Source organism: Falco biarmicus, chromosome 3, assembly GCF_023638135.1.
Source record: "Falco biarmicus isolate bFalBia1 chromosome 3, bFalBia1.pri, whole genome shotgun sequence".
In the NCBI taxonomy this organism is placed as follows: domain Eukaryota; kingdom Metazoa; phylum Chordata; class Aves; order Falconiformes; family Falconidae; genus Falco; species Falco biarmicus.
The window spans coordinates 118,964,386-118,987,967 of record NC_079290.1 but is presented as its reverse complement, the minus strand read 5'-3'; the positions used below and the strand labels follow the sequence as shown (position 1 = coordinate 118,987,967).

At 52.9% G+C, this 23,582-nt stretch overlaps 1 protein-coding gene across 2 annotated transcripts in view; it reads left to right on the top strand.

The window, feature by feature from the left end:
* RSPO1 (R-spondin 1) overlaps positions 1-20,035 on the top strand; it is a 31,236-nt gene extending 11,201 nt beyond the window's left edge. The window contains exons 1-6 of one of the 2 annotated variants that reach the window (XM_056333569.1): positions 2,188-2,622; positions 11,402-11,795; positions 14,054-14,245; positions 15,447-15,596; positions 16,025-16,213; positions 17,001-20,035. In XM_056333569.1, the coding sequence (XP_056189544.1) occupies positions 11,702-11,795; positions 14,054-14,245; positions 15,447-15,596; positions 16,025-16,213; positions 17,001-17,158 (783 nt within the window). In that variant the 5' untranslated portion in view covers positions 2,188-2,622; positions 11,402-11,701 and the 3' untranslated portion in view covers positions 17,159-20,035. Of the gene's footprint in view, positions 1-2,187; positions 2,623-11,401; positions 11,796-14,053; positions 14,246-15,446; positions 15,597-16,024; positions 16,214-17,000 lie in introns of those variants that run through there. The other variant, XM_056333568.1, reaches the window with a different exon arrangement.
* Positions 20,036-23,582: the final 3,547 nt, after the last annotated feature.

Below are 23,582 nucleotides of genomic sequence, written 5' to 3'. Positions count from 1 at the left end.
TGCAAGTGTGTGAAGAACACAGATCCATGAGACTCTCCAAGCCCCAGTGTGTCTGGGGGGCTGCTCTATGCCATGTCCCATCCCCCATCCCTCCTTTTCCTCGGGGCTGCCAGTTCCATACCGAGCCCCACAACGTGCTCCAGGGGTCATGCCAGTGACTGCTGGGGATGCTCACAGACATCTTCAGGAGGGGCCCATGGGCAGCGGAGTATCAAAAGGGACCTGCTCTGTCCCCCAGCGAAGGACCTGAGGGGATTCAGGAGCCACTGTAGGGCCCCTCACAGCCTTTGAAAGAGCCTGTGCCCTCCGGCCTCCAGCTAGGAGCCCTGCAAGCTTGGGGAGTATCAAGTGAAGATAATGCTTCTCATTGCTTCAAGACTTTTGTAAGCACTGCAGGGTGAGTCACCCTGCTTGCACAGGTCTCTCACCCACCAGCACGTTGTCCTGCAATGTCCCTAGGAACTCTCAGAAGCTAGGACAGAATTTTACCCATTACAGAATGGTATCTCCTTGAGTGGATCTTCCACCTAAAATAAATGCTGAAACATGTCCAGACGGTTAAAGAAGTGGACCCACAACAGGGGGAAGGTAAAGGTCACTGGTTTGGGCTTTAAGGAAAGTACCTTGTGTTATGAGCAAATAACTTTCATGTAGAGAGTTTAGAAGATATTGGCACTGGTTTTTGCATCACTCCTCAAAAAGCACAGCCTGCAAATTACCTTCAGCCAGAGAAAGCCAGAGGCAATTGGACAAGGAAAGAGTTAGAGAAGGGCAAGCTTTCTGTGTGAGATTCCCAAGAGAGGGAAGGTGAACGTGAAGAAGCAGCAGCCCCCTCCCCAGCTGCAGAGGCCGAGAGCATGGGTAGCTTAGCAAAGCAGGGAGAAGACGTACTACATCCTCATGTACTGAGGGTGATGGCCTTAAATGATAAGGGAGGATGGAGCAGACCTTGCCATCCCTCCCACCACACCCTTGTGTCCTTCTAAGCCCACCCTGGAGTGGGGGTGGGCCGTGACCCTGCAAAGCAGGAACATGAGGACTGTCCGCGTTCCCCCAGTTCTCAGAGACACCAAAGAGAAGCATCAACCCTCCCCAGGAGACTGCCAGGGTCTGCAGGACACAGTGTGCCAAGGGGTTTGCCACACAGCCATGCCCTTGGGACCACCGGCTGGGGCACCGAGCATCAGTGCCACGAGAGCCAGGGATGAGGGTCAGTCAAGCACAGGCACCCGCTGCTGCTGGCCACACGGCACTGCTGGCCACTCGGAAAGAGAGATGCCATGCAGATCCCAGCATGGCTCCACGGCCGTGTGCCCCGGGAGCACCGACTCCCCACCTGAGCTCCTGCTGCCAGGGGCATGCGCAGGGATAGGGGCTCCCTGCACCTCCCCCCGGGCTCCCCGGGGCTGGGGCACTTCTGCCTCCTCCATAGGGGAGTCGCAAGGGCATTGCAAGGGCAAGTTGCCAGATGCTGCCGAGGCCTGATCCTGCTCAGCTTGCCAGGTGCAGTGCATCTCAGGGAGCGTGCCCAAGCCTTGATGTTCCCCAGTGCACCCACATGAAGCAGGGATCTGTCCTGTGTCTCTCCTGGGCACCCCAGTTAAGGCAGGGAAGGGAAGGGGAGCTGGTGATGGCACAGGGAGCACAGCTCCTGGGCTGCTCAGGTGTGATGGAGGGCACGTATCCAGCACAGCCTCACTGCAGTCACGCTGCCTTCCTGAGCGTGAGCGTTTCCTCCTGCTGCACAGCCAGAGATTGAAAAACAAGCAGGCTTTCAAGCTCTTTGCCTTAGCGCCTTCCCCCCTCCAGAGGATAATAAGCTGCTTTTAATATTTGACATGTTTATTAACAGATGCAGTTGTGACAGCTGATGACTTCATATGCCAGTTACCACTGAAATGTTAGTAATAACTCCGAATTAACTGTCATAAATAAAAAAGACTACAAAGACAACTAGATGGTGTGTCACTCTGCAGTAATTTACTGAGACCCCGTTGGCTCTGGATTGCAACGCTGGGAAGGTCCTTTGTGGAGCTCCAGTCCGGGTTTTGCAACAGTCACAATATTTTGGCTGGATATTGTCTTAGGAGGTGGTACTAGTGGGGTGGAATTCCCTCATGCAGGAGTTTGCACTAGATGCCTTTACAAAGCTGGATACTCTGGTAATAATAATAATAATAAAAAGCCCCTACCCGGTGGATGGGGATGGAGTCTACGGCATTGAGACCAGGATTTATTAATGTGCAAATTGCTCTGATATGATCACATACTTTCTGCTTTGCATACGCAGGGAGCAGCGTGGGCTGATGGAGTATGAACTAGCCTGGGCGATCTTTACGAGCTGAAATCCTGCACATCACAGAAGGGTTTGTTTCTCTGCGCAAAACCTGGGAAGCTGTTTGAAACCTGCTCTAAAAAACAAGTGAACAAAGTACCCAGACCCAAACGCACCAGACTTCTCCATGAATTCGCCATGAATATATTTTTCATTTTTTTTGACAGAAACGTGCATGTAACTTTCTCTGGAGGAACCGAGGATTTTTGTAGTTGGTCTTGTAGTGTTTTAAAACTGAGAAACCAGTAGAGTCTTTTCAGCAGTGATGAGGGAGTGACAAGTCAGAGGTAAGGGTTTCAGAATGCATGTTTGTTTAGATGAAGCTTTTGCAATGTGGGCTGCTAATGAGGAACGCAAGCCTTGTCAGCATCCGACTTGCGGGTTTGCCTTGTGCAATGTGGATAATGAGTTCAGACAATGAAAGCTGTGAGAAATCACAGCACGATCTGTTGGGATCCCCGTCTCCCCCACCCCCAAGGTGCGTGGGGCTTTGCAGGGAAGCTGGGCTGCTGTGCGCTGTCCCCTGCCACTCTTACCTTCCCAGACCGGGGAAGGGGACACGGAGAGCTGGTCGCAATATTGATAAGTTCGCTGGAGTTCGTTGCTGATACTGGATCAGCCCAGGGTCCCGCCGGCCGCAGTGCAGAGGCTGAGTGCTACGCAGCAGGCTGCAGTGCCCTGCCTGCTTTCCCACTGACTTCCAGAGACAGGAGCGTGTCCGAGCTGAGCAATGAGGGGACAAGGCAGTTAAGCAGTTGCTGTCTCAGTATTGTTGTGGCTGCACCTAATTCAGCCTCCTGCAGAGGACAGCACCCATGGGGGCGCGGCAGGCACCCGGAGAGTGCGGGGTAAGTACGTACTCCCTGGGTGTTTGGATGGGGGATCAGTGGGGAAATGGTTAACAGCGATCATGGTAATAATTAGACGTCCATGTTAACACCCCATGCTGATGTGCAGGGGAAGCGCTGCTGGATCTCGGTGCTGGGCTGCCGAGCCCGTGGGTTAGCGAGGGCTTGGGGCTCACTGCAGCATGCTCCTGCAGCCAGGCGGGGACGTGGCTCCCCAACAAGGGCTCGGGTCAAGGTGACGTTTCAGCCTCCTTCCTCCTGGTCTTCCGCACCGACTGAGCCCGGGCGCTGCGAGACGTGGGTGTGGGTGACTAGGGAATGATCGTCCCTGGACTTCTGGCGTTTCTCGTAGGCTCAGGCGTGTGCGTTTCCTTGAATGGCCCTGGAGATGGATGAGGGGCGGTTCAGGTGATGCGGTTTGGGTTTGAAGCGGTGTCTTATGCTGAAAGGCAAAAGAATAAGGTAATGCTGGCGGAAGCAAGTGTTGCATGGCATGGCAGGCATGGAGCCTTCACTCTCCTGCACAGTGGTCAGTGTGTATCGGTGCAAAAAATCCTGGTACCTGAAGGTCCGTGAAGTTGGGGCAGTGCTTATGGTGCTTTTTGTGATGGCTGGGTTTATGTTGAGATCCCACAGGGACCCAGCACTTGCACTGAAACACCTGCCTGGAGTGTTCTCCAGTTTGAACGATTTTGTCTGAAGTCCATCCGTGACCCTGGAGCAGGTGAGTTGCTGACTGCCGATCACCCCATCCGCGCTCCAGGGCCAGGGCTGTGGAGGCTGGGTGGGAGGATGGTGGCAGCACCACAGGCCTGGGAACGCCGGTGCGGCGACATGCCTGGAAACCACCCTGGAAAAAAGGCTCGTTTCAGCTGGATCAGCTCCCTGGCCCCAGCATGGCCGCTGCGAGAGCAGCAGCACCACCCTGAGGGACACAGCAGGGAGTGAGCCAGGGGTGCGGGGCCACGGATGTGACCCACTGAGCACAGCTGAAACAAGTTGCCCACACTGGCGTGCACAGGCAGCAGCAGAACGGTGCATAAACCCCACTTTTCCATCACCTGAGCTAGATGTGAGCTGGCAGAGTAGCTCCCTGCCTGCATTACGGGGCCGTGACACTGCAGTGAGCGCCAGAGCTGGGGGCCAGGTCAGCCTTCCCTGGCCTGTGTGGATGGCCCCAGAGTGGGACAGTGGGGACCACGCAGCCAAGAGAGGTGGGGGACCGGCCAGCAGACACCTTCCCCAGGGCTGCGTGAGGGCAACCAGTCATGTCCTTGAGGACAGAAGTGCCTGTCTCTGCCTGAGAACCTGGCAAACATGGAGACACCCTTCCAGCTGTGCCCACCACCAACCTGCCTCCCAGGATGGTCCTCTGGGATTTCAGCTTCCCCACACGCTTGGGGGCCAACTGATGGGGGCCAACTGCAGGATGTCTTTTGTTGCAAACCACCCCGAGCAATGCCCGTTCCCCCTGTCCTGGTGGTGCAGGTTGCTTTCACCCCTCTGAAGGGCAGAACTCACACGTGCTTGAGCCAGCCTTGCAGCAATGGCTGGTCTGGAAAAAGCTGAGGCTGCTCTGCTCACTCGCTCCTACCAGCCGAATGCCCTGTCCTCCCAGTGCCCACAGCTGAGGTTCCTGTTATTTTTCCCAATTGTGTTTTCTTCTGCTGCTGAAATCGGTGCTGCTCCTGGCTCTGCAGGGCTCAGGTTTCCCAAGCAGTGACGTTTCGGTGGGAGAGCCAGTGCACTGGGAATCCCTGCAGGAAGCTCACACTTGGCAGATGCTTCCTTTGCACAAGGCCAAGCAGAAAGCCCCAGGTGCCGTTTAGGGTCTTTGCCCCAGGCTTCGTCTGATTAGCACAGCGGCTTGTGACTCACTGGGCTCCTGCAAGCCCTGGAAATTTGCTTTTAAACAGCCTGCATTTAGAGTAAGATGTGGGAAGCTGCTGTAAGCCCTTTTTTTAGACACATTAGCAGTGAAATAAGAGGGGAATTGGGTATTGAGCTGGATGTGTGCACAGCAGCCCTGGCTATGCTTCCTGTTTTGCATTAGACTCCCCTGCTCCCCCCACACTCAGGGTCTCCATGAGCTGGGGCTGTGGGCTAACATGGTGTGTGTCCACTCTGCACCTCCCGGGGAATCTGCTGAGCATGTACTTGCATGGGGATAGGGCCTTTAGGGTTGTTGAAGAGCCCTTTTGATGGAAGAGCGAGATTTTCAGTGCCCTGGTCTGCATTGCTCTGAAATGGACTGTTTTGCAGTTCCCGGTCTGAAATTTGTTTTGATTGCTGCTGTCGTAGTGCATTTTGTCCCTGGTTGGCATCTGGTGATTAATTGAATTGTAGGAGGCTTGAACCTACCTGAAGTTGTACCTACTAGAAATAGGTTTGCTTTTTCGGTGACTGCAGCTTCCCCGTCTGCAATACACAGCTGTGCCTGCCAGGACAACGCCAGTGCTTTTTCAGACGTTGCTCTGTTTTTGTGAACCAGCACACACTGAGCCTGCAGCCTGCTTCGAGGCTTTGCTGCTTCCTTCTCCTCCAGACCAATATGCTGCCTCTCTTGTGCTAGCAAGAGGGTAATGGAAATCCCCCAGTAAAAAATTTCCTGATGTTTTACAATGCTGAAGCGCAAGCGCTCCCAGAGAGAGGCCTGTGGCACTATTAATCGCAGCATTACTTGGAGCAGCTACTGTGCCGGGTGCTGCACAAGGCGGGTGAGGAGCTGGTGCTGAGCGGGGGGCTGGAGCCGGTGGGGAGGCTGGGGGGCTGCTGCGGCAGAGCCCTGGAGCGACTCCCCGCCGCCAGGCTGGGGCAGGGGGGCAGCCGCGGGCAGGAGCCTCTCCTCGACGTATTCCCCATTAGTGGGTCACAGCATGGCTCCGCAGATCTGGGGAATGCAGTGCAGAAGCTGGTGGAAGGAGTCAGACCTCAACAATGCTGTGGAGAACTCTGCTGCCAGATTGGTTTTATTATTTTATTTTTTTCAGTGAAGTTTATGGGTTAGGGATTTTGCAGAACTTGGCACTCAGATATAATATCAAATGAAGACCTTCTGGTTCGGAAATTTGACTTAATGCAGCCTTCTTTTATTGCTTCAAGGATTAAGCAGAACACAGTGGCTCTGCATGTGCATGTGCAGAGATGTTTGCCGTCTGAAGGCGTGTGAGACACCCTGTGGCAGTCGCGATGACTGAGCCGTGTGTGTGTGGGACCTTCTTCCGTGGAGGGTTTCACAGTGCTGCTCCTGTAGCCTCAGCACCATCTCTGCTTTGCTGACAGGGAAACACCCCTCGGAAAGGCAGTGGGGGAGAGAGACTTTCCCAAAGAGAATGAGGGTCCCCAAGCCTGCTACCTGCAGCAGCCACTGCCTTCCTGCTGCTCCAGGGCTGCCAGAGCAGACCGGGAGCTCCAGCCATGCAGGGTCACCCCACGCAGGCAGGATGGTGCAGGCAGAGCAGAGACATGGGATTTGGGGAGCACCGGCACCGTGGACACATCTCTGTGTGCCTGTAAAATAGGAGTAATGGTGCCACAGGGCTGAAGGAGCTGCCTGGGGCACCCAGGCAGATGGGTGCTGCTGCCGCTGGTCCTGCAGCACGCCAGCTTGCAGCGCCTGTGCAGCCTTCACCCACTGCTGCTGCCTCCTGCCCCAAGGGGCTCTGTGCCGAGGCAGCCGGCACTCACCTCCCCGGGGCTGGCTCCTGACACCCGCGTCTCCTGGCAGGCGCAGGGGAGCAAGGGAAGGTGTGTGCTGCGGAGCCTGCTGGCTCAGCTCCCTCGCCGGGCTGGGGAGCTGCACCGCCACACCTGGGGCTGCGAGCTTTAGATGTCTTGGGGAAGCTTTGCCTGCCGGAGACTTTTGCCAGGGGAGGGCAAGGCACGCAGTGAGATAAACGCGTGTGTGGGCTTCTGCTCGTTGGAAAGACGCCTCCTCTCCCGCTGGCTATATCCCACCTGCTGAGGTTCAGCCGTGCTGCAAAAGCAGCTCGGCCGCTCTCCAGGGCAGGGCCGGGCCGGACTGGGGAGGCTGCGGGGAGCTCATGGTGGCAGCAGTGTCTCCTGACGCAGGGTGCAGGGTGCTGCACCACCATCGCTCCATCCTACTGCTGCTTGATGCCGGCCTAGGGGTTTTGGTGGGCACTGGGGAGCTGTGCCACCCTTGGATGGGATGGCCGGTCCTGGTGCTGGTCTGCAGAGGCACCTCCTGCCCCTGTGTAGCCTCCTTTATCTCCCCTCTGGTACCCGCTGGCATTTGTCTCCCTGCAGCCCTGCTCTGGCTGGCTCCGATGCCAGGCAGCAGCTCATCGTGCTGGTAGCGAGGACCGCCACGTGCCCCACAGACCCCATCCTCGCATGTGGCCCTGCTCTCCTTAGCAGCCTGCCCTCATTTCCTCCTCCTCTTCCTCCTCCTGCTCTCCTCCCAGTACATCTGATATCTGGGTGCCATTATCGTTATTGGATGGGCTTGTTGAAAGTTTACGTAAAGGCAGGCTGGGGAATCTGCTGGCAGCGTGGAGCTGGCTGCTGCCACAAACAACCTCCCTGGAGCCAGACTCTGCCTGCCCCGGGGCTGCGAAGGGCTTGAGGCAATTTGCCCTGGGTGCCGGCCATCGCCCAGGCTCGAGCCTGCCGAGTGCAGGGCTGGGAGACGGTTGGGACCAAAGGAACCTGGGTGAAACCCTGCAAAACTGTGACTCCTCCTGCAGGCAAAGATGCTTCTGAAACCTGTTCTCCTTGTGTATTTGCACCCCCTAAACAGGCTGCCAAGGTGAAATTTGAGTTCTCTAGCTGGCTCCAGGACCTGGAAACCCAAGTTCCCCTGCATCCATCGCTGATGTCCAGCTGGCTGTTGGCAGCTGACCTGGCAGTTCCTGGGGGTGCATTAATGCTGCTGCTGTAGTCAGACTTTGTCCTGCCTCCAGCCCTCAAACAAGCATCTGGTCCTTCTCTCCCAGGCTCAGTAAACCTTTGGAGAGCCCGTTTACATTACAGATAGCCTGATACATTCAGCAAGAGGCAATATATCAGCAATTTAGTTATTCTGGATTAGGTCTCAAATATCCCAGGGATATAATGTTGGTCTTTCTCACCTTGTGTGTAGGAGGACTAATGGTAAGTTATCTGGATGGTTTACATTTTCTGGTTTGTATCGGAGCTCCCAAGGACCAATTTATCCTGATTGAATTGCAAACAAGGCTTACTGTCATCTCAGATGCAGGGGCCAGGTCTCTCCACAAATGAATTCAGAACGATTCAGGTTACCCCAAATTCTTCCTGTCGATGGGATAATGGCATAAATCCTGCTAAAGTTTAGACTGGAAATTGTTTGCAGCAACCTGAGCTTGACCGATGGCTGCAATAGCAGAAAGAATCATAATTTGTGTCCTGAGGTGAGGGTGGGAAGAGCTGGGAGCCCAGCCCTTCTGCTGCAGCCTCCGCCGGCGGGCACACCACAGGCACTGTGGGCTCGCAGGGAGCTTTTGAAACATGGAGATGGTGGTAGTGACGCCAAGGTAGTGACCACCTTGGCACTGGCTTTTCAGCATCCAGGATGCCAGTAGCTTTTCTGTGCTGAGTGGGCAGCTCTGGCCAGAGGCCCAAGCTCCCTTTGGGATAGAAAACAAGGATACAAGGAGAAAAAGCATGTGCTTGTCCGGTTTGCATTGTGCCCTCAAGGTTTCCCATGGCACTTCCCTGCCCTTGTACTGAACAAACCCTGAGAGATGGGGTATGCGGCGGCGGCATGAGCTTCACGCTGGCTCTTGGCACGCCGGGGCTGTATTTGCTCCCTGAGAATATCCCTGCTGTCCCCACACTGAGGAGACTTTGCCTAAACTGTGAGTGTTGTGTAAACACTGCAGGACGCGGAGCGGGTTCAGTGTGTACTTCCTGCAAATGCGCTTCACCTGCAAAGCTGCTGTAATTAAAAACAAGGGGCAGCTGGATCGGGGTGGCGACACCATGCTCCCTCCAGAGCAGCTGGCGCTCAGCACTAATTTGGGGAGAGTTTGGGCTTGCTGTTCTGACGCTGCCCTGCTCACACCAGCTAGCATCCCCGGGGTCCTCTGCCTGTGCCCTGCCAGGCATTGCCATAGTGTGCCATGCCATCTGGCCGGAGGGTCCTTCCTCACCCGGCTGCCCATGCTGCCTCACCCCTGCACACGGGAGCCCTGCACCGTGCCCAGGTCCCTGCACATGAGTGCAGTGCGGAGGGAGGCTGTGGGGCTGGGGTGGGATCCCCCCTCTGTAGGGCTCTCCGCTCGGGTAAACACTCCCAACAGCCCAGCTTAAGCACTTGACAGTGTTTATAAAGCAGCTTGCAGCAAACAGACTTGGAAGTGCAGAACAAGTTGGTGTTTACACAAGTGACTAATTATTTATTTGAAAATCCTGTGGATGAGCTGTGGGCTGTAACGACAAGCACATGGGGAGGGAGCGCTGTGCTCCTGCCCCAGCAGTGCTCCGCAGAGTCGCAGCAGGGACATGGTGAAAAGTTCAAAGCCATCGGGGCGGGAGGATGGCAGTAGTGCTCTGCAGCACCCGATGGCCTCCATGCCTTGCCAGCACATGTGAGCCAAAGCCACCACGAGGTGCCTGCTCCTGGGGCACCTCTCGGTGTTGAGTCATGTGCTGCTACAAGACCTGGCGGTGCCCGAGTCACATCTCCAGGCAGCAGCTGACTGAAGATGCTGCCAGCCCGCTACCGCTGCTGTGGGCAGCCCTCTCCATTCAGGTATTTTGCTGCTGTAGTCATAACTACACTATAGCTGGGCTGGAGTGGGGGAGCTGCACCAGCTGGTGGCCCCTCGGCAGGTCCCCCACCCCATGGTGGGCACGGGAGGGGGCTGGCACCCTGGGGCCCATGTCCGTCCTGCAGGCAGCGTGCAGGGTGCAGCCAGGCTTCATTCCAGCACCATCACCACTGGCCATTTGGGGCATCGGTGATTGCGCAGTTATTATAAAAGGATTAAAACCATTTTCTGTTTCATTTGACTTCACAGAGTGAATGTTGTCGCCTTTATTCCCACACAATGGCAGCCGTTGGCAGGGCTTTGCCAGCTGCAGAGAGGAGCGTGGCTCTGCCTGGCAGTGCCAGAGCTCTTGGTGCAGCTCAGAGGTTGCCTTTCCTGCACACCAGCCACAGGGCACACAGAAAACCACCTCCCAGGTCATTTCTCGGAGGAGCAGCACGCTGCTCTGCAGCAGCCCTGCCTGCGCTGTCTGTCCCCCAGAGTCAGGCAGGCAGCCAGCAGGAGCAAGGTCTCAGATGCTCCAGGGTGAGGACAGGACACACAGCAGCTCCCGGACTGGCTGCGCCTGGCTGCCACCCGGCAATCTCCTGCTGCACCGGGCTTCCCTTTGCTCTCCAAGAAGTTCATGCAGAGCAATTGGTTTGTTGCCCAGCCTGTCCTCCCGGCATTGCTGTCTCATCACCCCGTCCTGCCACGCATGTCGGGCAACTCATTGCTGCCGCTTGGCGAGGGCAGCACAAGCACTTAGAGCCGCGCTCGCTGCCAAACACTGGGCTTCCTCCGCTGGCACGGCCGTGCGAGAGCCAGTGAGCCCTGGGCAGAGCAGCTCCTGTGCTCGGCCCTGCCTCTGCCTGCGCAGGCAGCGCTGACCCTTCCCTGCCGCTCCGGGGGAATGGGAGCTGGGAGGTTTGGAAATTCCCTCCAAGCAGAAACGCGGCACTTCAGGCAGCTCGTGGGACGATCCCACCCCGTCCCCAGACAGCCCTGTCTCTGGCTTGGGACTGCAGGCTCACTTTCTGCTCGGCTCGACTACCAGCCCCAGAGGTGCCCACTTGATGGGAAACATCTTGTGCGCTTGGCAGTCCGCAGAGGCCATCTGCTACTCGAGGAGGGGCGGCCGAGGGGGACTGGCACTATTTTAAACAAGTTACAGCTATAACTGTATGCAGCATCGGCAGATGGCAAAGCTGGGTTAGGCGTTTCTCTGTGTGCTAACTTATTAAGCAACACTGACTTGTGGATGAGGTTGGAGGGTGATTTACCCCACACCACTCCGGGTGCCACCATCTGCCCGCACCCCTTGTGCACCGCTCCCCCAGTTTGCCCCACTGCCCGCACCCCTTGTGCATCGCTCCCCCAGTTTGCCCCACGGCTTCCACGCTCTCCCACCTCAGTGCCGAGCCCAGCCGTCATTTGAAGCAGTGCTGGCTGCTGAGTTAATCTGTCCTCCTCTTCCTTTGCAGTTCCTGCGAGCGCACTGGGAAACTGCAAGCAGCTAATGCTCACTGCCAGAGCCCCCAGATGGGACTAGAGCCAAGCGCCTGCGCTCCTTACGGGGATGAAGGTAGAGCCATGTTACCTGCTACCTAAGCTCGCTGTTGCTGGTGTAGTTTGTGGATATGGTCCTGTACCAGGCTTCGTGCACAGACTCTCAGCTCTGATCCCGCCTGAGACGTTTTAGCAGCAGCAGAGAGATCCCCAGCTGTGGAGCAGGCTCCTCCGATCACCCTGCAACGGAGGGGCTGCAGCGCTGGAGTGTTACTATGCAGCTTGGACTGTTTGTGGTGGTGGTTTTTCTAAGCTCGATGGATCTAACAGGCAGCAGCAAAGTGGTGAAGGGCAAGAGACAAAGACGAAGTATGTATGAAACGCTTTTCTTCTCTACTTCTTCTTGTGATGCTGTATGGTTCATGCAGATGGTGAATGTGTTTACCAACCCAGGGAGCTGGGCAGAGCCTGGGGTGCCCCTGGGAGCTCCCCGGGTCCCAGTCCCATGCAGAGATATGTGCCACCCCATCCCACTGGACCTGCCGCAGCCCTGAGCCCGCGGCAGCAGCCCCCTCTAACCCCGCAGGCATTGCCGGGCAGGGATGGGGATGAGCAGCCCCACAGCCTGCAGCTCGGGGCAGGGAACTGCCAGCACTGCTCCCCAGGGCTGCAGCCCTCAGGCACACTGGTGCCCACAGAGCACTCAAGGCTGGAGGAATTTGCTCTGCAGGGCAGGATGGGGTGAGCCTCCCCCCTTCCTACAGCCCACCTTTGCTGTGGCAGGTGCTGAGCGGGCAGGCAGCAGCGGGCAGCCCACCCTGCACCCTGCCAAGGCTGGCAGCCTCCGGGTCCCCCACCACCTCATGGTCAGGTGCCCACCTGGGAGACAGGCGCAGCAGAAGGAAAGGAAGGGAGCAGGAGCCGCGCATCGCTCCCCATCTGTGTCCGCAGCCCTGCTGTGCTGGCGGGCTCCCACCCCACACCGGCCTTTCCCCCCGGCTGCCCTGTCCCACCCAGAGCCCCCGGCAGCTCTGCCTGGCCATGCGCCATGCACGGGTGCCCACTCAGCTGCTGCAGGGATGTCTGGCCGCGGGGTGACCTGAGGTGCACAGGGGTTTAATTCTCCCTCCAGCCTGGATGGTCCTTGGCCGGTCCCAGCGCGGGGCTCAGGCAGGGCAGCTCGGCTGAATCGGTGCAAGAGCAGCCACAGGGGTTTGCCTTCATTTATGTAAGCTAGTTTTAGAACTGTTTTACATTAAAACTGTTTTAAATTAAATTATATAAAAATGATTTTATATTAAAACTGGGACTGCTGAGCCCTGTGAGAACAAGGAAAACTTGATGTCATGGCTAATGCTATAAAGTGCAATTTCCAGCGAGGGCCCGGTTTATACCTTTGCCATAGAGGCAGGCCTTGGCACCGCGGCTCGGCGCTGCGGGAGAGATGGGGCTGGATCACCTGGGGGTCCCTGCGCTTGGGGTTTCAGGGCCCAAAATGCTGAGGGGAGGTCCCAGTCCAGACCCAGCAAACCCTCCTGGCAGCCGGGCACTGAGGGTCCTCAGGGCTGGGGACCCCCTCTGCCTTCTGTTTCATTTCTCGAGACTCCGGCAGCCTCCGCACCCGCAGACCCAGCGATGAGGCTGGGACCGGCAGCAGGGGAGCTGCTGGGGTCTGGGGTCACTGCGAGGGGAGAGGGAAGTTTTCTTACCTCTCGGTCTGGCATGTGAACATTGTGGTCCTTCACGCTTGCTTTTGAAGTGTAGTAAACACAGCATTTAAAAGAATACATTTTTAAAATACACAGCTTTTCTATAAACAAGGACGCTGCTTGCATAATAAACTAATAAAAATAACCTGCATTCTAGCCTGCAAAGAATGCTATTGGTTTCAAAACAAGCATCATTTTATACGATAATTAAAAGCAGAAAACTCTCAAGACATGGGATTGAGTATTTTTCTTGGACTGAATCTAGGAGCTGAGAACACATCTCTATTTTGGGGGCAGTGAAATCTCCTGCACTGCCAGTTATAGTTAACATAAGCAGGGTCAGAGCGAGATCTAGCCTGGGACGCAGCCTGGCTCCAAGTGCAGTGCAGAATTAGTCAGACGGTTTCACTCCAGCACCGCACGGCTCTGGTTCCTGCTCATCTTCAGCGTGCCTGTAAGCTCTGCGGGGTGGCACTGCCAGCTCCGAGAGGGGACTCGGTGGGGAAGTGCTGGCCCACTCGGGCGCGTGTCCCTCATGGGTGCCTGCCCAGCGTTGGCAGCGGGGCTGATGAACAGAGCTGGGAGGCAGGGGAATGGTGGGGGGACAGCACTGGGACTCTGTATAAGTTGGCATCTGCTTCTGGGTCCTGCTCATCACTGCTGCCACTGTCACGACCCTCGCGCCTGCGCTCGGCACAGCACTGGCACCTGCGAGCATCGGGCAAGGGGCTGTAACACCCGGCCAGAGCGGTGCCGGGAGCCACGGCGAGGACATGGGTGCAGCAGGAGCCCAGCCCTCGGTCTGCCCCGGTCCCTGCCCTGCCTGCCGCTGGTGCTGGATTTGGGGGCTGAAGCCGGAGCGTGCAGAGCCCAGCCCTGCGGGCTGCACTAACCGCTGCTTCTCTCTTGCTCTTCCAGTTAGCACCGAGCTGAGTCAGGGCTGTGCCAGAGGCTGCGACCTGTGCTCAGAGTTCAATGGGTGCCTGAGATGTTCCCCCAAACTCTTCATCCTTCTGGAGAGGAATGATATCCGGCAAATTGGGATTTGCCTACCATCTTGTCCACTGGGATACTTTGGCCTTCGCAATACAGACATGAACAAGTGCATCAGTGAGTATGGGGGTGGGAGGGAAGGGGCGAGACATGGGAGGGTGGCAGTGCTTTGCAGGGGATCACGCTGCCTCTGGTCAGGTGAGAGAAGATGCTGGGGCTGTATCAGAGGGGAGAAGGCTGTGCTGAGCAGGGCAGCGATCTACCCATGGAATAACCCCGCAATTTATGCTGATGATGGCTAATGGGCCTCAAGTGCCCAGATGCTTCCCCCCTGCAGCTGGGTCAGCGTGCAGCCAGGCTATGCTCCTTCCCTTTGCGCAGCTGCTAGATACTGCCCGAATAGTGCCTCTAGAAGGCAGGTAGGCATCCCCCACCCCCACATCAGCCCTTCCATGCAGATTTTGACGTGAGTTTTGGCCTTCCTGGTCTTTGAGAGCCTCCGTGGGTCTCTCCGTGCTGCAGGCAGGTGGTAGTGATGGACCAATGGTCCATTAGAGCAGAGGGCCACCAGTAAAGCCTTCAGGACTGTGTTACCCTGTCACAGCATGCTCAGCGCCGCATAATATGCTGTGGAGGTGGCTTCTTGCAGGACATTTGGGAAGCTCTGTTACCTGGGCTGCCAGACTGGCACCCTTTTGCTTTGGGAGAAAGGAGGAGGAGGGAGATCCTCTCGGGTTTTAATGTACTGCTCGCACAAGTACCTTTTCTTCTTGCCTCTGCCTGTTCACCATGGCCAAGCAGCTCTCTGAATGAGATCCTTGGCCTGGGGCTGCATCTTTCAGCCAGAGCACCAGAGAGAAGCGGACATGGAAAAGTGTGATCACTTCCCTGGCAGTTTCATGCAAACCACCATCATGGCCAGATTTCCGTCTAACTCCGTTTCTTTGCAGCCCACACTGTAGCTGCAGCTGGAGCAATTGACACAAGACTTTATTCTTTGCACTGTCCCACTTTGGCTGACTGATGCTCAAGCTGAACACCAGCCCAAGCCTTTTCCACCCTGCTTGATTTCGAACTGGCAGCAGCTGCTGTTGGCTAAGAGAGCTGCAGCACAGTGGCTCTGTCCTGTACCAGGGGACAGTGCAAAGAAAACTGACTTCTAAGTAGCACAACCAGGCCTGGCAGGACATTCAGAGACTTGCCTTGGCTGTTGGCAGACCCCTTGGAGCCAGCAGTGAACTCCAGTTAGCAGTCAAGATCTTCCCGAGTCCTTTCCTCACATCAGACTACGTGACAGCTTTGTGTCTTTTTTCCCCAGAATGCAAAATTGAGAACTGTGAGTCCTGTTTCAGTCGAAACTTTTGCACAAAATGTAAGGAAGGTTTGTATTTGCACAAAGGGAGATGTTATGTCACATGCCCCGAAGGCTACTCTGCTGCCAACGGCACCATGGAATGCAGCAGTCCTGGTAAGCGATGCTCAGGGCCTTTCACTGAGCTTTTTGTCTGGTCCAGTTGCATGTATTGCTACAGTTTGCTTTATATGATGAAACAAACCCCTCAGAGACGATGGCTCATCATACCCGTGTTGAGTGGGTGACAGTACAGGCTAGACCCAGCCCTTCAGAGGGCAGAGGCCTCTGGAATCCAGCCTAGATGGGGAGCAGCACCCCAGCATTGCTGCTGCATGTCTGTGAAGCGTGACTCATGGTTTGTGTGGTACGGCAGGAGGGGGGTGCCCTGAAAACTTAGGAAGCTGCTGGGGAACACATGTGCCCTTCAAACCTAAAGTGGGGGAGAGGTGCGATGGTGCACAAGGGCTCCGGGAGGTCCTGAGGCAGTGATGGAGAAATGAGAATAATGAGAATTACTTCTGGCCTCTCTTGTTATCCGGCAGCACAATGTGAAATGAGTGAGTGGGGGCCCTGGGGGCCCTGCTCCAAGAAGAGGAAGCTCTGTGGCTTCAAGAAGGGCAATGAAGACCGAACGCGGCGGATTCTGCAGGCTCCCTCTGGAGACGTCTCCCTGTGTCCTGCCACCACGGAGGTGCGGCGATGCACCGTGCAGAAGAACCAGTGCCCCGAAGGTGAGCTGATACGGAATATTTCACCACCCCACCCTGGCACCCTTTCTTTGTCAGGCACAAGTATTCAGCCAATGGTCCAGTATCATAAATGTGCTGCACATCTCACTACCGCTCTGCGGTACAGGGAACACAACGTGACAGCAGCCAGAAAGACCTCAGGGTGGAACCAGCACAGAGTCCTGGGTGGGTGATGCTCAGCACGGCTTCCCACATGTCCCACAGGCTTTCAGATATTTTAGCTTCTTCTGTGGCCAGACAGCAGCAAGGCAGCCGAGCAGCCAAAGTGCATGCCTGTGCGCTGTGGTGATGGCAGTCGTTCTCTCTACCGGAACGCTTAGGTCTGTGTTTTCCCCAGGAATTACAGTGTCTTCAGGATGAATGGTCGTTTGGTTGTCCTCTTACGGGATGGACAAGGATTGCAGCTGAGTTGAGTGTTTGGAAGGAAACGGGTTTGGAGGGGTGGCTATCACCACAGGGGTTACACAGCGGGCAGGGGGAGGCAGGCACAGCCGATCTGTTCCTCTGATGCACACAGCAGCGCGCGTAAGCTAAGGGGCTTGGTGTGCGGCCGCAGAGAAGTGCAAGTGTTAACGCTTCTGCTGGAGACTGACAATTACAAAGCTAAATCCAGATTTGATCCTTCTTCCCCGTTGATGTTTAGGCAACAGCTCGCAATGCAAAGCATAGCGAGGGCGGCTCTTGGGCACCTCTGCGCGTGGGGAGCGGTGGGCCGCAGGCCAGCTCGCGCAGCCGGAGAGCCTCACAGTGCCCCTTTGCTTTACTGCAGGGAAAAGGAAGAAAAAGGAAGAACAAGGCAAGCAAGATAATGCAAATGGGAACAGAAATCGGAAAGACACCAAAGACGCGAAGTCTGGCACCAAGAAGAGGAAGAGCAAACAGAGAGGGGCCGCGGTCCCCACAACGTCCGCTAGCCCTGCCCAGTAGCTGCCCCTTTATGTCACCTGATGGCAAGACTTCATTGCTGCTATGTATATGAAAGCTTTATCGAACCAGAGCACTGCTACACAACTCGTACACATGTCCAGAAAAGACAGACATATACTCCCAGACTGACCCACAGACCCGAGAGAAACCACATACATGATACTTAGGGAGGCTGCACACACACACAGCACCCAGGACTGCAGAAAGAAGCTGCCGAGGAGTGGGAGTGGACGTGGAGGGAAGCCCACCTCCCCAGGGCTCCGCGGGGGATGCTGCAGGGAGGAAAGGTGGAGTATGAGCCAGCGAAGGACCCAGATGTGAGACTTCATGACCAAAGGCCTCAACTCAAGACCAGGCCCGTGGCCTCAGCACAGCACGGTCGTACCCAGAGGGACGAGACTGGCCCCACACAGCTGCTCTCCCCAAGCCGGGACCCAGACTCACACAAAGGCATGGCCTCTTTCTCTTCCCCCCACCCTTTGTTTTGTGTTTTAAGCTGTATGACTTTATCATTGCGAATACATGTTAAACATTTGTGGTAAGAGGTCAGTGGTATCTGCCCTGAATCTGCTTCAAAGAGTTATTTCAAATTAAAAAAACAAAAACAAAAAACAAAATGACAACCAGCTTCCTGAGTGTGTGGTTCATGCCTTGGCCCCTATGGAGGCTGGTGTCCCACAGGACAGAGACTCACTTGTAGAAGGGAAACTCACCAAAGCTTTAAGAAAATCCCAGAAAATGCTGCCAGCTGCACTGCAGCCGCAAATCAGCCATCCTGCATTTGCAGGACCCCAGCTGTGCTCCGCGGAGCCCCTAAGGAATTTCCCACTGAAGGATCCAGTTAACATACAGCAGACTGAGAAAATGAGAGGTTACAACAAACCGCAGGTTGCCGAAATATCGCGTCTCCGCTTGTACAGTCATAGCTGCGGGACTCCATCCCAGGCTGGGGACACGCTCGTCTATCCGTCCGGACACCACCCAGGCGCGTAGCAGGAGGGAAGGCAGGCGGGAGGGGGAAGGCAGAGTTCGGGCTCTGTGGAAGAGAAGCAAACTTTTAAAGTTTGGTAGAAACTACTGGTCTGTGTGCCACCGACTGGAATTCCCTGGATTCAGCAAAAGCACTCCTGCTCTGCAAGAGCCAACACCTGGGCAGAGGAACCAGGACGAGGACTGTGCGGGACAGAGACCTGGTGAGACTCGTGCAGGGTGCACGTGAATGCTGCCTTCTCTGCGTGGAGAGCTTTACCTCTAGCAGCCTCACGAGGTGGCATACTGCTCAGTTTCCTTTGTATTTTAAAATGTGCTTCCTGGATATAAATATGTGCAGACATTTAATTCCTCTAGATTTCAGCAAAAGCCCTCTGGTCCTGAGGGACAGAGCCAGGGGAGGTGTGGTGGCTCCCAGAGATGTGCCCGGGGCAGATCAGTGATGCACTGCTAAAGCTCCTGGCTCCCCTGGTAAGGAGATGAGCAGCAAAAAGCTCACCCAAAGCTAAACCTGGCAAATACCATCTCCACTGCGTGTGCTTCTGCACCACCCTCTCTGCTCTGGTTCTGGAGGGCAGAGCGAGCCGGCAGGGATGCCTGTGGGAGGGCTCCCCGCTCGCTCTCACGGGTCGCCTGCCCATGCCCGGCCGTCCTGGTCCTCTCCCACAAAGAGCTGGCGGCTCGTGGCACCCGCTGAGGACTCGACTCCAGCCTGAGGACACCTAAACTCTCCCTTCACCCCATCCGCTTTGCGGCTGCTTTGGCTCAGTGCAGAACGTGGGAGCTGCACAGTTGTTTCAGCTCCTGAGCTGTACCAAGCTCTCTGTGACTGCTCTGCTGGCAGCAAAACCTTTCAGCCCATCATCCACTTTGCGTTTAAGTAAACAAGGAGCCGTTATATCTTTTAAAGGGGATTCCATTTCAGCACAATGATAAACGACCAGCATACCAAGCAGAGAGAGAAAGAGGTTCTTAAAAGTCATCCTTTGAGTTGTTTATGGATCATGTTCAGAAGATTCCTGAAAGCCTCCCAGCTGAAAGATCGGATCTCACTGTTCTCTAGCCCCAGCTAGCCTGTGAGAGAAGTTACTTTGTTTGTGCCATGGCATTGCATGTAAGCAGAACCATTTTTCCTTTCCGCTTTTTAGCAGCAATAATCAGTAACCCTTTCGTGAACCTCAGCTTGCTAATTCATAAATGACTCCTTCCTCCCTCCTGCTGCAGCATCTCGATCCAGTTCTCAACAAGGATTAAAGAGAGTGCATTAGTAAGGTTTTATACACAGAGGCTCTGTTAACTGACTGGATTCCCTACAGTAACTCACGGCAATATTAGCACAACTTTTTCAAAACTACACCGCATGCAACAAATCAACCAACCTATTTTATAGAACTCTCCAGTTTTTTTAGAAAAACTGACAAACTTCTTTCTGTTGTGGCCTTTTCCCTTCTTTCTTCCTCTTTCATAGCAAAATGGGAAGAAAAAGGGAGAAAGGCAAAGGAAAGTTTAAAATGCATACTAAGAAAATCCAAGATTTTTCAGTATGGGTGATTTTAAAATTAAATTGTCTTAGAAAAATTAGGAGGAAAGTATTAAAAAATAAATCAAATTTCTTTTTTCAATCAGCTCCAGAATTATGCTAATTCCCACTCCCAGAGAGCTGGTTCATTTATGAATTTAGAAACATTTTGCCTTTGACCAACATGATTTGCACACTCAGCTCAACAGTCCGAGCCGGAGATTTCCTTAGACAGGTTGATGTCATCTCAACTCACATGCACATGAACGCTCTCTTTCAGCCCATCAAATAAAATCTGTTGTGGTGTTCTCTCCATGGCATGACTGTAAAATATGCTTCTTTAAACAAATAAATAAATAACTGGGTTTGCTGAACAAGCTTTGTTTGCTTTATTCACCAAAACTGGACTCAAATCCCAACTAACCAAAAATGTCTGGAAAGAGAGAGCCTCTCCTAAGTAACTTCTGTCTGCCATCCTGAAACCGAATATACCTACACGGATCACGGCATGGAAACGTTGCTGCTCTGACTTCTGCGAATATTCCCGTTCTGTACCTTGACCACCTAGTTGCTGAGCTGGAGAAGCAGTTGCTAGATATACAGCCAGCCAGCCAGATCCTTCCTCAGAAACATTGTTGCACAGGAAAAAAATCTTCATTTTTACTGTTGAACAAACGGGTGTTTATTCACTGGACAGAATTCTAATCAAAATCTGCAGGACAGTTTCTAGGCTTTTACTTAGCTTTGGGGTAATTCATCCCATGTAATGGGGAACGAAAAACAAGGAATAATATATTAACAGCTTACAGTCTTGCAACTGTTTAATTTTTATCTCATTTGCCGAGATTTAGAGACTAAAGCAGACAAATTTCACCAAACACAGGTTGGTTGCATTATGTTCTTACCCTCTCTGTGTAATATAAATCTGTATTTTTCATCTGCTACAGTCAAGTTCAATGTGTGCACACATACTCCTCAAACAATAATTTACTAGCTTTCTACCCCCATGGAGATGGAGGCAATGTAAATACTTTTTAGTTCATGTTTATGTTAAAACAATTTCTCACTCAGAAGAAATCTTAGCTTTGATTAAAGGAAATAGAGTAGGATAGTGAATATATATATCCCTAATACTGTTATTTGGATTACATTGTCTGAGAACACGAAAAGAGGTATTTTATATATATTTACAGACTTTATTAAGTCAATAGTCTTCAGAGAGAGAGCTGTTAGGCATAACATTTCAAAAAAACCCTCTATTAAAACTACAGAAATACCAGCTGTAGTTAACCAGTCACCAAAAATAAATCACACCGATGGCATTTATATACATGATAATATATTATACCCAACTGAATGCCAAACCGTAGTTTAGATGGAGCTGCTTGCCAGAATCTCCATGATTTTTGAAGAGCAGCAGAATCTTAGTGGGGGAAAAGAGGGAGAAAAAAAAAAAAGGCTAGCAGGTAGATAATACATTGTTATTTACACCAGAAGCTAAAATGCCTGGTTAGAACCTCACCTGCCATTCACTGCTGAAACGGCCTGAAAAAGGCCCTGTCAGATCCTGCTGACGCGCAAGGCTAACACACCTGATGCGGCATGTGCAGCTTTCTAGAAAAGAAGTCACTTTCCATGACTATTAAAATCAAATTATGAAAGTAAAACATTTACATGCAAATGCTTTAGCTTCCAGAGTGGTAGTAAACACTTAGTTCCTGTGAAAGACCTATAGCGCTGGCAGACATTCAAAGAGTAAAGCAGAAGGCTCGGAGGATGTTCGGGCCGAGGGTTCGACTCTGCTGGGCACAGTGCTGGGCTCGGCTTTTTCACCTTTTTGCCTTTTTTTTTTTTTTGCTTGACTTTCAATTTTTTCCTCCCTCTGGCCTCCCCCTATTGCTTTCAGTCACCATTTTGGGAACTCCAGATCCAAGGCAATGATATCTGGGATCGCTTTGGTTTTTTTCTGTTAAGGACCTGTCAAACCTGGAGCCTTTTGCCAAGGAGCCCTGCCGCCTGCTCTTGTAAGCTACATCCTTGAAAACCTATTCCCGAGAACTGAGTTGGGAAAACTACTCTGGTAATAAACCACCTGCTGTGTCTTCTGGCTGTGCCTGGGACGATGTTGAAGGCAAGCGACGAAACCCACTTCTGTCCTTGTGCTCTGCAGGGAATCACTGCAACAAGGAGAGTAAGATGGCTGATGTTGCCTTTATCCTGTTAAATAAAACAAAGTAGCTCAATACCACACCGAAAAAGTGCTCTTAGTACAAGTCCAGTCTTGTTCTGAAGTCTTGGAAATCTACTTTTCCTTCATTCAATTGACAAAATCTGTAAATCATACAAGGAAGACAATCCCTGCCAAAAATCAAGCATCACTAGTTTTTAATAATACAATGGGAATAACCCCTTAGAACATATGTAATTATGGCAATGAGTCATTCTGATGGCATCACATAACCGCATTCACTGGGTTTTTGACAAGGAAGAGGCCACGGAAAATTTAGAATTATTTCATTTCAGCAACGGTCAGGCTAGTCGTGTCAAAGAAGCTGAGGCCATTTGGCAGATCCGACAGGCCTGGCATCCATCACTAACCCCCCTGTCCGGTCTGGTACGCAGCATGGACAACATCCCACTGTAGCCAATTTAAAAAGAAGAAGAAGAAAAGTTAAAAATTGGAACAGGAGGATGCATCAATAGCAAATGAAAAAATGTGAGTCATAGAGCAACAAAAAATTAGTTTAGTAGAGTAAAATATCTGACTCGTATGTTATCAGATACACAAGTAAACAACCACAGCTACAGAGATACTGCAAGTTAAATACTAACTCTTAGCCCCAGTAACATAATTTTGGTCAGGAAAAACATGAGGGAGAGGAGAGCGCAGCTGAAAGGATGAATTTATGCCAATTTGAACGCAATTCCCATATGTTATCAGTATAAATTTTCTCATGACAGAAACCATAGGCTCGTCGCCCACTCCAGTTGGGACAACAGGGCTCACCGTAAGCAAGGCTGGGGAGAGCGGTGCTGAGACCTCCCTGTTAAAGTTTTCGACGTGGGAATTCAACAATTAACTCTGAGGCATTGCCAATAAAAGTTCTCCATGACACAACCTCATGTCTGAAGCCAGCTATTTCTATTCTTTCACAGAAAAAGACAGCAATTTTCTGGATACCGTCCAAGATATCTTGCTACAATAAAAAGGGTGTTTTCTTAAGGAAAAGGAAGAAAGAGTGGGTGAGAACAGAGCAAGTATTACTCAACTATTTAGTCTAAAAATCCGAAAGTCAAAAGGATCTTCTGACAGATTCCTATCAACTCTAATGGAAAACACACTTGTCCTGGGAAAACTCTTCTACATGAGCCTCAAGTCTGATAGCTTAAACAATTATCTACAATTTGGAATTAATTTTTTATGCCCACATCAATGTGTATTTTTTAAATGCCCAAGGCATAGATAATTCTATTAAGAGCAAAAACAGAAATCATAGCCTTAATCAAAACAGACTCAGAATTCATAACCGCCATCTTACAAAACATCTCGCAAGTCTTGACTCATTAAGACTTCGTTGTACAACTGGGACTATGCACCACCTAACAGCAAAATGCTGAAAATTGTTAAAAGAACAAAATCTCAGCAGCTCTGTTATTGTTCTGGATTTAGAAAAGCATTAGCAAAACAAGAAGGAAATTTAACTAGCCATGAACACTCTGCTGCTAATAACTATTTAGAAACGATAGGCCACACCTTCGTTTTGGAGAATGATTCCCCAATGTGCTGAGCAGTTTGGCCCCCATGCAGTCTCTGGTATAAATTAACACCGTTTCGGTGGTGCTTTGTTAATTCCCCCTAGGTGATGATCTTTCCAATTTCTATAAAAATCTGGCAGTAACATGAACATAAGGCTT